This window comes from Neltuma alba, unplaced genomic scaffold (genome assembly GCF_004799145.2).
Source record: "Neltuma alba isolate B1F8T4 unplaced genomic scaffold, ASM479914v2 tig00012782_pilon, whole genome shotgun sequence".
NCBI classification, from domain to species: domain Eukaryota; kingdom Viridiplantae; phylum Streptophyta; class Magnoliopsida; order Fabales; family Fabaceae; genus Neltuma; species Neltuma alba.
Genome location: NW_021637186.1, coordinates 12,528 through 27,739, shown reverse-complemented (window position 1 = coordinate 27,739; position 15,212 = coordinate 12,528). Strand labels below are relative to the sequence as shown.

General features: G+C 31.4%; 2 protein-coding genes across 2 annotated transcripts; one reads left to right on the top strand and one right to left on the bottom strand.

Annotated features, from left to right (window-relative positions):
- The first annotated feature begins 2,829 nt into the window (after positions 1-2,829).
- On the top strand, positions 2,830-7,871 carry LOC114730910 (tryptophan synthase beta chain 2). Its single transcript, XM_028918018.1, has 6 exons — positions 2,830-2,966; positions 4,570-4,891; positions 4,974-5,190; positions 6,461-6,998; positions 7,090-7,188; positions 7,596-7,871. The coding sequence occupies exons 1-6, from the start codon at positions 2,903-2,905 to the stop codon at positions 7,850-7,852; spliced, it is 1,497 nt and encodes a 498-aa protein (XP_028773851.1). The 5' UTR covers positions 2,830-2,902; the 3' UTR covers positions 7,853-7,871.
- Positions 7,872-8,325: 454 nt separating this feature from the next.
- LOC114730911 (cystinosin homolog) lies at positions 8,326-12,944 on the bottom strand. Its single transcript, XM_028918019.1, has 10 exons — positions 12,843-12,944; positions 12,557-12,749; positions 9,889-10,055; positions 9,612-9,744; positions 9,428-9,517; positions 9,222-9,346; positions 9,085-9,127; positions 8,769-8,886; positions 8,635-8,684; positions 8,326-8,552 (listed from the first exon to the last, which is right to left on the bottom strand). The coding sequence occupies exons 3-10, from the start codon at positions 10,005-10,007 to the stop codon at positions 8,412-8,414; spliced, it is 819 nt and encodes a 272-aa protein (XP_028773852.1). The 5' UTR covers positions 10,008-10,055; positions 12,557-12,749; positions 12,843-12,944; the 3' UTR covers positions 8,326-8,411.
- Positions 12,945-15,212: the final 2,268 nt, after the last annotated feature.

Sequence of the window (15,212 nt, the reverse complement as noted above, 5' to 3'; positions counted from 1 at the left end):
TCAGATACTTGAGTCGTAAATTTAAAACTTTAAGTATAAATCTTCCAAGCTTAATCATAAAAACGGTAAATTAGGGAAGCAGATTAAATTCTAAAAATTCAGTCGTAAATCCCATAAACCCAGTTGTCAAAATTAGAGGAGTAGTAGTTGTCAATTAATTATTCTTTTCGGATAGTTTGCCTAAGTCGCATTTTAAAAGAGTAAATAACACTAGTTCGACATTAAATTATTAATTAATATGATTGAGCCAAGCTTCATGTCATTTATCTCTGTCAAAAACACATAAATAGTATCTATTGTGTTTAATATAAAAGTTAGTTTAACATTCAATTTGATTCTAAATATAAGAGCCCAATTCACTTTGTCTTTCATATTTATCCATTTTTTCTAAAGTAGTTCTAGTAATAGTTACGCATGTTAAATGTTCCATCAAATAGTAATTCTAGTTAAGACACGTGATTAGCAAGGTATTTTAAAAAAGATAACATCTATTTATTACAAATAATTAATTTAATATTTTTTAATTTACTTAAATTAGTTAACTAACTCTTATATTAAAGATTGGATGATAATGAGTGTACATATATTTATTTATTTCATAAATGCCTTTCGTACATGTTTTCAAGACAGGTCCTTCACACTTGTCTTTTTAAATGGATTGTTTTAATTAAGAGATAAATATGGAATTTTCTCCATTATATCATTTTTTATGTGAATTTATAATTAAATGCTATTAAATGCTAATATTTTAGAAATAGGATACATGACCATATGTGATTGAAAAACTTGACACAATGAATATAAAGAATTTGTCCTAAGTATGGTCCTAATTAAAAATGCAAAAGTTACAATTATAAATTGTGAAAGTTTAATTCAATGAGAATGGAGTTCAACTAGCTGAAAAATTAACCAACATAATAAGACTTAGAACTAAGTTTTCAGGACTTATTTAAACTTTTAGACTATAATTGAGTGATGTGTTAACGGATGATAATGTAAAATCATTTTTATCCTTTTTCATTTTTTTTTAAAAAATTGGTTCTTTCCGCCGGCCAAAAATAAAAAATTGGATCATTCTTTTATAGTTCCGTAAATTCATATTGTATGAATTGAAGAGCTAAATAACTAATTTAAAATTATTAAGAAAACTAGTTAAATTGATTATTTATAATAAATATATTTTAACTTATCTAAATTATCCTATTTAATTTTGTATATGGAAACTATCCCTTGGTAAAAATTTCCCATCATAAATAGGAATATTTTGAGAAAAATCATAAATTAGGATATAAGGTACTCCTCTGGTTCTTAATATAAGACCTTATTGTTGAGTTGATCTTGATTCTAAATGTAAAATCTATTTATCATATTTTTTAATTTTTTCTAAATTATTCCTATTGATATTCTCTCAACCAAAATTAAGTAGGAGAGGAGGGAGGATATTAAGATAAATAATTTATGGTATTTAAAAAAAACATGTCATATTTCTTACAATTAACTAACTTATCTAATTTTTTTAATATAATCAAATTAGTTAATAGGTCTTATATTAATGATTGGACGAGTAAATTCAAGACTTATATTTAAAATCAAATCTAACTCAACAACTTACTTTTATATTAAAGACCGGAGTAGTTTTTGAGTTATATAAAGTAGCATTCAGCATCATGATATAAATTATGGTGTTTTAAAAAAAACATATCATATTTCTTACAATTAATTAATGGAAAAATGGCAATTAGGTCCCACTTAAGGAAATTAAATACAAAAAAGTCCTTTAAAATCATGAAATTATTTTAAACTCCCAAAAAAAATTTTGCATTAAATTTTATTTATTTACTTACCAAATTACCCTTCTTTTTTTTTTTAATTTACATTGACAACTGAAAGAGCAGTGGTTGACAACTCAGGGTGCAAGGATTGACAACTATCGCGACTGGTTTGACGACTTACGGTGTGATATGCTGAGAAAATGTGTGTCAAAACCAGTCGCGATAGTTGTCAATCCTTGCACCCTGAGTTGTCAACCACTGCTCTTTCAGTTGTCAATACAAATCTTAAAAAAAAAAAAGGTAATTTGGTAATTAAACAAATAAAATTTATTGCAAAAAGGTTCCTTGGGATTTCAAAATAATTTCATGATTTCAAGGGACCTTTTTGTATTTAATTCCCTTGAGTAGGACCTAATTGCAATTCTCCCTTAATTAATTTACCTAACTTTTTTAATCTCATTAAATTAGTTAATATGTCTTATATTAAGAACTGAAATAGTAGATTCAGGACTTATATTTATGATAAAATCTAACTTCACAACTGCTAAGAGCGGAGTAGTTTTTTGAGTTATATAAATAGCGTTCAACATCATGATATATTATTAAGATCTAATGTTCATGTTATTTTTCCGTGCCTCTATCATTTTAATTTTATTTATAATACATTATGTAGTAGCCTAAGTAATAAATAAAACTAGCTGCTGTATATAAGTGAAAAATAATATTAAAGTGTGTTGTTACGTTAGAAAAACAACAATACAACATTTTGAGCTATAAACTTGATCCTGTTTGGGTAGAGCGGTAAAAATCTCTTATAAGTACATTTATATAAATCAAGATAAAATTTTTCTTATATACTTATCTCGTACTGTAAATCACTATTAAAAAATAATTTATAAACTGCTGTTCTAAATAGGTGTAAAATTAGGTTGATAAGTTTTTAACTTTTTATTGTCATTTTTCTCACATGTCTGTCATGTGGGGTCATTTTCGATTTTCCCTTGCTTTCTCAATGGTCAATAGCTGCCCCTGCCAGCACCACCTCCACTCCTCCCGCGTCCTTCGAAAACTGCTTGTCGGGAAAAAATTTTGTCCCCATATTCTCACAAAAATTTCATTGACCAACGAAAATGGTCAGTCACTGTGTCTTCTTGGCTAATCTGTCTAACACTGCACCTTGCTTCCACGCTAAAGGTACTTCTTGTTTCTTTTTCCTTTCAATTGAATTTTCTTTTTGTTTGTATTATCTTCATATTCTTGGCTTGTTCTAGATCTGTTATCTCTGTTTTGCTGTGATGCGGTAAATTGACGTTGTTTGAGTACTATGAAAGAACAATCAGTTCTAGAAATTGAAGGGCTGGAAAATGCAGTGATTGATTACCTCTGACAAATATGAAGCTTTTTCATAAAATGGCAAAGATAAAAGGATTGCACTGTCAAAGTGTGAGGCTTTATGAACAGCTTGAAATCGTGAAGAAAACCATGAAGTTTACGAAGAATATTGTAATTTATGAGTTATGAGCAACTTTCGAGTTTACTAGCAGAAAGCTTTATAGTATTCCCCCCCCCCCCAAAATAAAGTTGGAGATTTTCTCCCCACGGATCCTAGAGATAAAGAGACAGGTTTGACCTCCTCTCTTCTCTCTTCCACCAACGATTCTCTGGTATGGAAGAGAATTTTCAGGGTGAAACTTCACTGCAATCATACACTCATCTAGTTCCTTTCATTGAAGACGGCCCTCTTATGAAACTTGAATGTAGCAAAGAAATTCAAGCCATGGCAATGGAGACAAGCTACGTTAAAGTGTCAGAGTGACTGACTTCCCTTGAACAATTCATTTCCATTTTCAAAAGCTTCCATGGTGACAAAGTTAACTTGAAAATGTATTCACTAATCTTTTGGGGTCTTCTGAGCTGGTACAGATTTTGTCACTCGTGTAGTTGGATATCTTGCTTGGGAATTTATCGTTTCTTAGTCTTCTGCCTCTACAGAAAAAATGCAAGCCACTAAGCAGCAGCAAATTGTAAAGGTTTTCTTTCAAATGGGAAATTTTTAAGATTGAAGTGTCGGTAATAGTGGGCATTAAAAAGAAGTTTGAAAACGCCAACTAGGACTTTGTAATAAGATTTATCATAAAGAGCGGGTAGTGTTCTTAAGTTTGATAGTACATAAAAAGTAATATAAACAATATTCCTTTACATGCTTATAGAACCCATACTACACACTACAATGGAGAAATAGCTGTAGTCTGAATTATTCAAAGGGAAGAAACATGAGGGTGTTGAGGTACCAAATTGATGTGAAACAAGGGAGAGAAAGGAAGAATCCAGAGAGAAAAAGCGAAACTGAGAAGGAAGCCAAGAGAGAAAATTGATAACTGCAATGTATTCAATACCTATTCTCAAGTTGGCCATCAGCATGAAACCCTAAAGCTACTTATAGGAAAATAATAATAAAAATGAAAATAACAACGATAATAACAATTAATTCTAATAATGAAAATGCTAAAATACTGATAAATCCAAATAAATCTCAAGTATCCTTGAACTAAATTAAACCATAATTATTTCTCATCCCATATTCCACCACCAATGGTAGTGCATAATGGTCGTTCTTCAAATCATGTTTATATTACTTCTGAACTCTTGAGGATATGTTAAAAAATGAGGCCTAATTGTTACATGTTTTGATTGAATTGGCATTGTGTTTTGTTTTTCTGGTTGACTGTGATTTTACCTTCCCCAACTTAGTAGTATGGCTTCGTTATCACATCGTCTTGTTACTTGCTACCTTCAGTAAATGGCCAGTGGCCTCAGCATCTTGCCTTGGGTGTAAAGCCAGTGCATGTAAGACCAAATGCCAGCAGAGTAATAGCAACTTCGGACGTTGACAAATCAATTAAAATTCCCCATCAGTGGTACAATCTAATTGCAGATCTTCCTGTTAAACCTCCTCCGCCATTGCATCCTAAGACTTATGAACCAGTTAAGCCAGAAGACTTGTCTGCTCTTTTTCCTGATGAACTGATCAAACAAGAGGTGACTAGTGACAGATTCATCAATATACCAGATGAAGTTCGAGATGTTTACAGTCTTTGGCGACCAACCCCTCTTATTAGGTTCGATTGACTGTTATTTTTATCTGAAAATTTGTTTCTAAAACTGTGGTCAGTTGATCTTATAATTCTTGGTTGAACTTAGAGCCAAGAGGCTGGAGAAGCTTCTCGATACACCTGCCAGAATTTACTACAAGTATGAGGGTGTAAGCCCGGCAGGATCACACAAACCCAACTCTGCTGTTCCACAAGCCTGGTATAATGTTCAAGAAGGCATCAAGAATGTTGTGACTGAAACTGGTGCTGGACAGTGGGGAAGTGCATTAGCCTTTGCATGTAGCATATTTGGACTTGGCTGTGAGGTAGGAACACTATATTGATGAATAACCTATTCCACATGACCGTAGGACTTGTTCAATAACAAAATCTCATGTTATGAACATCCTACTAGTACTTCTACAAATTTCTAGTGTGTCTAAACTAGGAAACTAGAATGAATCTCTGATTCTTTGATTACAACTCTTGTTAACATTCAACATAGTCACAGTTCCATTTAAGTGACTCTATGCTTTTTGTCAAGAACCGTGTCAACTCAAACATTAACTGATATATGATGGTCCATAAATGGTTTTATTATAAGGGAAAATTGCAATAAGATCTCACCCAAGGGAACTAAATACAAAAAGGTTTTTTGAAATTATCAAACTAATTTGAAGTCCCAAGGGGCCTCATTGCAATAAATTTCATTTGTTTATTGACCAAATTGCCCCTTTTTTTAAAAAAAAAATATGCATTGACAATTGAAATGCAGTCGTTAACAACTTAAGGTGTAATGATTAACAACTATCATGGCAAGTATTGACAAGTCATGTATTATATTTTTGTAATGTGCTGAGAAAATCTGTTATCAATACTTGCCGTGATAGTTGTTAATCATTACACCTTAAGTTGTTAACGATTGCATTTTCAGTTGTCAATACATACTTTTAAAAAAAGATAAGGACAATTTGGTAATTAAAACAAATAAAATTTATTGCAATGAGGTCCTTAGGACTTAATAATTTAATGATTCCAAGAGATTTTTTTGTATTTAATTCTCTTGGGTAGGACTTTATTGCAATTTTCCCTTATTATGATCTCTAACATGCTTTCCACGTGATGACCCCATCATCTTTTCCCAATTTTTTTTGGTAGACCAAAAACTTAATTTTAACTAAGAATATTTGGCATCAACAGAACTATAAATCACTGGGTCATGAAAGCTATTATACCATATCAAGAATTATCCCCACTTACAAGTTTAAACTGTTACAAAAATGTCTATAAATACTTTTTAGAGTGAATTACTCTTCCCTCTCCATGCCCAACTTGCACTAGCCTCTCATCTTCATCAATGTACAAAGACCTTTGAAACTTCAGGTTAAAAAAAAAAAAAAAACTTCAAAACCAAAATATTGAAAACAAACCTCACTTGTCCACGCTACTAAGCCGTCAACATTATCTTTTAAATCCTTGATCCATCAAGACAAGCAAAAAAGTTGGTGGTGTGAATGTAAAATACTAATTTTTTTTTAAAAAAAAAAAATGCACATGATTTTGTTTAAGCTCAGAAACTGTTATGAACAATTACAGGTGTGGCAAGTTCGTGCATCTTTTGATCAGAAACCATATCGAAGATTGATGATGCAAACTTGGGGTGCAAAAGTACACCCATCTCCATCTGCAGTCACCGAGGCAGGGCAAAGAATCCTTGAAAAGGATCCATCAAGCCCTGGAAGTTTAGGAATAGCAATATCAGAAGCTGTAGAGGTTGCAGCTAAAAATGCCGATACCAAGTACTGCCTGGGAAGTGTGCTCAATCATGTTTTACTACACCAAACTGTTATTGGAGAAGAATGCCTTCAACAAATGGAAGCTATTGGAGAAACCCCCGATGTCATCATAGGATGCACTGGTGGTGGCTCCAACTTTGCTGGGCTTAGTTTTCCGTTCATTCGAGAGAAACTCAATGAGAAAATTAACCCTACTATAAGAGCAGTTGAACCTGCAGCTTGTCCTTCTTTAACAAAAGGAGTATATGCATATGATTATGGAGATACAGCAGGGATGACTCCGTTGATGAAAATGCACACACTTGGACATGACTTTGTTCCTGATCCAATTCATGCCGGTAAAAATTTGTTATTATGAGAGATTTTAGCTCAGATTAGTCAGTTCATACTTTTGTCCTTGCCCTAATCTGTAGTTTTGCTTTTCTGTAGGGGGTTTGCGCTACCATGGAATGGCTCCATTGCTGTCGCATATTTATGAGTTGGGATTTATGGAAGCAATTGCAATTCCACAGACTGAGTGCTTTCATGGTAATTGTAATTGCCACTATTTGAAAGATTAACTGCTACCTAGCCTTGGTTTTTCAATGAAAACCGTATTTTGATTCTTGATTGATAAATGCAATTTCAATTTCGTACTTCCCGGATCATTTATTTTAATGTAGTCTATCAAATTATGATAATAACACAAGTGATGCTAAACTTAATGGATTGCTGGCTTGGACATTTATGACTTGCATTGTATGGTACTGCCTTGCGTTATGTCAGCAATTTGTTAGGTTTGATGTTAAATTTTGATTAGTGATAGGATGGAAGGATAACACTGGCAGTATTTTATTGATCGAGGGACCAAAATATTGTTTTCTGTTACTCGAATGAAAATAGAAGCAAGTAACTATGGAAGGACTTAGAAAGGGTGACTTGTTATTTTGTTGCAGGTGCAATACAGTTTGCCAGGTCTGAAGGGTTGATACCAGCTCCTGAACCTACTCATGCTATCGCGGCAACTATTAGGGAAGCTCTTCGCTGTAGAGAGACTGGAGAGGCCAAGGTCATTCTGACAGCAATGTGTGGACATGGCCATTTTGACCTGCCAGCTTATGAGAAGTATTTGCAAGGTGATATGGTTGACCTCTCATTTTCACAGGAGAAGGTTCAGGCTTCGCTGGCCAATATTCCTCATCTGATTGCCTGAATTATTGAATGAGTAAAACTATAGAAACAGGCATGTTTGTCTTCCTCTTTTAAATCATAATTTTTGTCAACACTTGTCGGCATTTTCCTGTTATTCAGCGATCCTTCAGGTTCCATGAGAAAGTTTTTTAAACTTTTCATCTGAAAACCATAGATCACGGAGTTGTAGCCCTAGTATTAACTATGTATGTGCCATACTGGAAGAGTATTAATAAGTTACTTGGAACTTCTGGTGAATAAGACCAAATTTCTTCTTTCTTGATACTATATCATCTGATGTGCATTGTTTAGAAACCTCATTTTTGGGAGCTGTTGGTATATTGCTTTCATGCATTCCAAGGATTCTGCTGGGTATTAATTATACCAGCTTTTCTTCTGTTTTATTACTTTTTTTTTTTTTGGTAACCTTTATTAAAATGGTTTACCTTTTACCTTGGTCAATCACTTTGGTGATCTCGTGTGAGACATACAAAGTATTCCAAAGGAATAATCCCTTAATTATTAAAACAAATTTATTACAACATACAAACCATTCTGAACTTATGAACCACCACAAAATCTTAAACATTCTGTGCCACTGGTCTATCAGTAGCAGATTTGGCTACCTCAGCTTCCAGAGGGGCCTTTGAGTTTGGGCCTTTTTTGTGCCGATATAACACATAATGCTGGATTATGAACAGAATGTCAAAGAATACAGAAACCTGCAATTGCAAATTACATCACTATTAACAATTCATTATCATATTCTATATATATAAGTTAGGGTGAGAGAATGATCCATACCAGAGATAACAACAGTTTTCCTATATTCCCATAGAAGTTTGTCAGAGAACCTGAGATTTGAAATCTTGTCATTGTGATGATATACACTTGGAAAAATCCATACACTTACAGCTAAAGGAGATTTCAATACAAACCTTGATCTATTGATTGCATAACCATTTGTGTATAGTTTCCAACACTTCCAGAAAAATCCAGTAGAATGTTACCAATGCTCCAGCCTGTTGTACTTTTTCTCCTGTAGTTCATCACAGCCTTCATCCAGTAGAATGTTATCAAATTATTTGGCTAACTAATAGAAGCACTTTGGTACGCAAGGGGGAAAAAAGGAATGCAAACTAGCAAGGGCAGAGTACAATGCAAATATGATTTTTAGCATTAGGTTTTACAAACATGATCCTTGCAATACAAATTTCGTTTAAGAGAAGAATACAAAATGGAATAAATCCTGACCTGGGGAATATATTTTACGCATGTCATACAAACTTGAATGATACTGCAAAATGATTGATTTCAACAAGTTAATTAAAAACTGATGTTAGAAGGTAGCTGAAATGGGGGAAAGATTTAATTAAGAAAGCACAACATACTTGAATACATAGAGAAGCCAGAGCCAATGGTGTGTGAACAGAGTTATGAAGAAGCATATTGCAGCAACTAACCAAGCAGCAGACACAATTGCCCAAGCTATTTTTGACACTTTTTGATTTCCACGCTACAGTAACAAACTATAATAAGAAATTCCAACAGGAAAAAAAAAAGTACAAAAAGCTCAGTGGAAAAAAGAGTATGATACATCATAGATAGCAATCTGGAACAAGGAAATTGCAGTGAGCAGAACAGCATGAGATGAGAAAGCAACATCATTTGCTGCTACAGGTATCATCTGAAAAACAAACGAAAATTAAAATGGTTTTAAATAGCAAACTATAAGCTTTGAGTTTGTATTTATATATAAGCTGATTGCACAAGGAAATAACCTCTTTTTGACCAAATTTATTTCTGTATTGCTTCTGAACAGTTGGGCTGAAGTACAGAGATGCATTGTAGAACAGATAGGATGAGTGCTTAGTGAGATTCAACAGCACAAAATCAAAGTTCAATCCAACAACACTGAAATCCAAGAACCACAAAGGTGAGGCAAATTAGAATGGTGGAAAAAAAAAAAAAGGTAGTAAAAGCATGACTGAGCATTGTGTTTGTGAGATGAAGATAATAAATGAAGCAAGCAAGTTGATATATTTTGTTGAAATTAACCTTTTCCTGCGATAATTCATGATAACTTGTGGGTAAAAACTGATAGACCAGCAACAAAAGGTGAGCCAACCCAAAACTTCGTACGACACATGAAGTGGGACTGAATTCCAAGAAGACATTTTTCGTGTGCAAGGTTGGCTTTGCTGAGGTTTTTGTCCTGAAAACGCCTGCCAAGTACCAATAATGTCGCTATGAAGAAAAAAGGGGCAAATGAATGAATCAAATGCACTTAGCCAAATCACACATACTGTTTACTAAATATATGTCGAGTTTCTATATTCCTCCACCAATATGCCAAATCTGATGTCTAACTCTATATTGGCCCAAAAACCACATTTCGAACTCCCTTCTACAGCAACATTCCGGCATATTCCTTTATCGTGCACATAATACAAACTAACAACAACCACAACAAAATCACTCACTAATACAAAAACGCTTTTCATCGTTACCAGACTTCCTTCGTGGGTGCTGGTCTACTATCACAGTTCGACAGAATTAAGGTGAAGCTTAGCTCTGCTCAAACTCTGCCCTGTGAAGTCGATGAAGTTTTGTTTTGTAGTTGCAGAACATAAATATTTCTGGGTTTTGTATATTTATGCCAACAAACCTAATGAACTGTCCATCGTTTACTACCTTGCACCGATCTCGTGATTACGTTTGTCTTGTAGCTATTTGTGCTTTGCGTTTTTCCAACTTTTTTGGCCTAAGTTATATTGCTGTGATGAAAAATGAAATGCTTTGGGGTTGCATTTGTCATGTAGCTCGTACATATGCCTGTGGCAGAGTTTAAATGGCTAATCTCAAGTTTGAGCTTTTGCTTTTGTTTTCCATGGCGGACACATCTTATAGTTAAGGGGGTCCTCCAAAAAAAAAAAAAACAATAATGATGATGATGATGATGGCGGGAATGGGTCTTTATTATATATAGCTAATATATTTAAGTAGAAATAAATAATATAAGTTATTAAAATATTTTTTACTGATTTATAGTAATTCTGTAGTCTTCATTAATTAATAAAAATAGAATGATTTGTATTATACTCTTTTAGTATTTAGTTTGTGTATCATTTTAATTAGGACTACTTTAAGTTTTTCAAACATATATACAACTTTTTAAATATAAAAACACACACACACACAAAATATATATAACTAAGTCAAACGCAAATTTTTCTGAGAAAAATAGGAAAAAGTTCTCCATTGAAAATTTTATTGGTGAAAAGGATGATTTCTATGTAAATTTTGCATGCACGATGGGAATACTTTGATTTAGTCATTCTCACTTAAAAAAAAGTTTTACTAGGAGACTTTTCCCCAATTTTTTCCTAATTTTTTAAGGTAGATATTTTGATTTAAATTTTATGCATAATTTTAAGAGTTATCCCAAATGTTTTTCAAACCATAATCATATAAAAGCATATGTAAAGGTATTTAAAATATAAATATTTTTACATATTATATATAATTTTTTCTTAAAATTATGAACATTTATTTTTTTTTATTTTTTTTGTGTCATCCTTCATTCGCTAGAAGAAATTCACACACCCGTCACACCTATAGAGGATCAAACATGGAATCTCATGCTTAAACAAACATACAATCTCGTGCTTAAGCAAAATGACAGGCATTAGTTGGCTTCTGGCCTCCTACTTAATTATATGTTTTTTTTTTTGAGATAATTAATTCACAGGTCCTTGTAGTTTCAACCAATTTTGAATCAACTCTTTATTTTTTTTTCTTTTTATCAGACCCTTATACTTCCACTGTTTTTAATTAGGTCCTTACATTATTTTTCTTTTTATCAAGTCCTTATACATTCATCTTATTTTTAAGTCCCTGAATTTTTTATTCTTTATTTTATAAATTCTAATAGTACTATGCTATAAACATAAAATAGTATATATTATTTAATATTAGTTTATAAACAATAATATTATAAAGATATTGAGTTATTATAATGATTTTATTTTTTCAGCAAAAAAAATTAATTGTTCTAAAATTTTTTCCTGGATTAATTAATTCTATTACTTTTTTATTATATAATTATTAATTTAATTTAATTATTAATATTTTATATTTCAGTATTAATCTATTTAATTAAGCTTATATTTAATTAATAAATAAAAATTAAAACTACATGGACCTGATTAAAAATTTAGTAAAATTACAAGGACTTAATTAAAAGAAAAATAAACACAAGGACGTAATTAAAAATAGATAAAAGTATAAGGACTTGATAAAAAGAAAAAAAATATAGGGACTTGATTCAAAATTGATTGAAACTATAAGGATTTACAGATTAATTAACTCTTTTTTTTGTTGGTAAAACCATGGAATATATAATAACTATAGCCTCGTCTAATCAAAAAAGTGACTTTTTCGTATATTAGTTATATCATCGATAGAAAAAGTGGCTTTAAGGATCTGTTATGCCTAGAAAGTGCTTCATCATGCTACAACTTTTATCGTATTCTTAATCCGGTTATATATTTCTCCAATCAGATATGGAACTGAACTGATACAGAAAGAGATAATTTCCTATCTCAGTCACTACGCAAGAACTATGTTCTTTTTTTTAATCAGATGTGGAAAGTCTATTTTTAAATTGTACTTCTAAATCAGTCTAAAATAATTTTAAAAAACCCGAAAAAGAGACAGTTCTTACCTCTGGATACAGTAGAGTAGCTAAGTCGTAGTCCAATAATTAACAAACAAATCAACTTCAATTTGCTGCACTAAATCTGCAGTCCTAATTAAGTTGAAGCTCAAACTTGAAATCTCAGACAGAATCACACCTTGCACTATTGGATCATCACTTATCTCTTCTATCTGATCTCTTTCTTCTTCTATTGAAAAATCTGCAAATGCAAACAAATATCAGTGACCATCTAAGAAACTATCTGGGCAAGATTGAAGATAAGATGGAGAAGATCGAGTTCTGTGAAGCTCACCTTTAAGGAAATAAGCTTGTTTTCAGCAACATGCATATGCATGCATCAGAAAAGTTCATCTGAATCAGCAACAATGGGGGTTTGAACTAACTTTCTCGGTTGGTCTTCGGTCTGCTTTTATGTTTATATGAATATCAAGAAGAGACCTTGAGGAAGAAAGAGAGAGAAAAAGTGGGAGAACAAGTTTTTTCTTCCCTCCCTTTTCCCTAAGAAATATAATAATAAATTATGAGGGTATCAGATTCAGATGCGAGTCCAGTGGTCGGAAATAGGAAGTTCGTCTTTCAAGGGGGCTTGGTATCAGATGCAATTAACATAGATGGCCAGGAGATATAGAAGCATGGCCTTTCAAGATAAAAGTTGGCTGTGTGTGATATATGCCACCAGTTAATATTAAACTATGAAATGAAGATCTTTGAAATCCCTTTGTTTAAATAATCACCAATGGTCAAGGAAAAATTAGGTGTATCATTGACCACAGGGGTGTCTCACAATTAAAATATTTGAAATTACATGCAAATAGTAGTTTATATATATATATATATATATATAGAGAGAGAGACATACATACCTACTGTGGAGTCAATTGGAGCATTGTCAAAGTTTTCAGCCAAAATATTCAAAAACATTTTTTTTTTTACATTCACACATGCTTTAATCTAATTTTTTAAAAGATGTCTTTTACATTGATATAAATTAACACTCAATTCTAACTTTTAATAAACATATGTCTCATGTGCACACATTCAAGCGAAAACTTTATGCTTAAATAGTCACGGACCTTTTCATTAATGCTCTATTTAAATGGAAAGAAAAATTAGAAGGAAAGAAAATGGAAGAAGATGAGATTTAAGAAATAATGTTATCACCCTACCTATTTTGATGAAGGGGTAAAAGAAAATGGGCAAATGTCATGACGATGACAATAATATCGTTGTAACTAGATTTATGATATTTCATATGGTTTACAACAAAACTATACAAATATAAATATTATCCATCAGGTAAAAATATTTAAAGATAATATATTTTCATATTTGTATATTTTAAAATCAAATAATTTTTTATGTTTAAAAACATATTTTGAGGATCAAATAATAAATTGAAAGAAAACAAACTCAAAGATGTGTGTTTAAAATATAGTTTTCATATTTGTATAAATTTAAAAATAAATTGAAAGAAATGATTTTTTTTCCATATTATTTGTGAAGATCACTAAATAAAATTGGTTGGAGGGAGAAGATGACGTGAATAAAGACGCTTAGTGAAAGAATATTTTTTCCCAACGTCTTTTCATATTTATAAAGAAAATTTGAGGAAAAATGTGGTGGGTTTCACCCACATTTTCTCTCTTCTTTTTCCTTACTCTGACTTTTATTTCCTTCTCTTACCAAGAGAAAACTCCATATTCCTCCCATATTTTGATTTTCTTCTCATGGTTCCTTTCCTCTGGACATTTTCTCCAATCCAAGCATGCGGTAATCCCTTTGTTTCAATTTGAAAAAAAAAATAGTAAGTCATTTTCTGATGTTTTAGAAATTTATAAAAGGTAATTTATTGTGCTGGGATTTTATAAAAAGCAGAAATTATTGTGTTCGATTACGATTATAAAAAACGATTTATTAGTAATTTTAAGGGGTGTTTGGATAAGCTCAAACTATGGTTTCGAGAATAGTTTCTGGAGAATAACTTTTTAGGAGAATAGATTTTGTGAAAAAGTAATTCTGATAAAGTGAGAGTGTTTGGATAATTGTTGTTAGAAGTGATTTTTTATATGTAGAATTACCAAAAAGGATATAAGTTTAAATGATAATTACATAAAAGATATATTTTGTAATATATGTTTAATTGAAGTAATAAATTTGTTACTAATATATATTTTGCCAACATAATAAATAAGACATAAATAATGTAAATAATAAATAAATAATATGTATATATATTTATAGGAAAATGAATCTGTTATTCTTTAGAGTGAAGGACTCTGTGTTTGGGTGACACCCCAAACCATGATTTGGGGAATAAATCACCCAAACACCCACCCAAAAACCAAAACCATGGTTTTGGAAAAAGCAAAAAAATTTTGCTTTTGGAAAAAAAAGGGAGAGTATGAGAGCCTATAGGATATATATCTTGTTATTTTTTTTTATAAACATATTTAATCTTATATTTTATAAATATATATACATATTAATTATTTATTAATTATATTATCTTATGTATTATTAATTATGTTAATAAAAAATATATTATTAACAATTTTATTCCTTCAAATTAAAATATATCATAAAATCTATTTTTTCTGTAATTATCATATTAACCTATGTCTTTTTTTTAGTAATTTGTATATATAAAAAGTGCTTCTGATAA

Coding starts and splice junctions, on each gene's coding strand:
- LOC114730910 (XM_028918018.1), top strand. CDS start 2,903: ATGGTCAGTCACTGTGTCTTCTTGGCTAATCTGTCTAACACTGCACCT. Junction 4,892..4,973: donor CGACCAACCCCTCTTATTAG/GTTCGATTGACT, acceptor GGTTGAACTTAG/AGCCAAGAGGCTGGAGAAGC. Junction 7,189..7,595: donor ACAGACTGAGTGCTTTCATG/GTAATTGTAATT, acceptor ATTTTGTTGCAG/GTGCAATACAGTTTGCCAGG.
- LOC114730911 (XM_028918019.1), bottom strand. CDS start 10,007: ATGTCTTCTTGGAATTCAGTCCCACTTCATGTGTCGTACGAAGTTTTG. Junction 9,745..9,888: donor ATGAATTATCGCAGGAAAAG/GTTAATTTCAAC, acceptor CTTGGATTTCAG/TGTTGTTGGATTGAACTTTG. Junction 9,128..9,221: donor TGGCTTCTCTATGTATTCAA/GTATGTTGTGCT, acceptor ATCATTTTGCAG/TATCATTCAAGTTTGTATGA.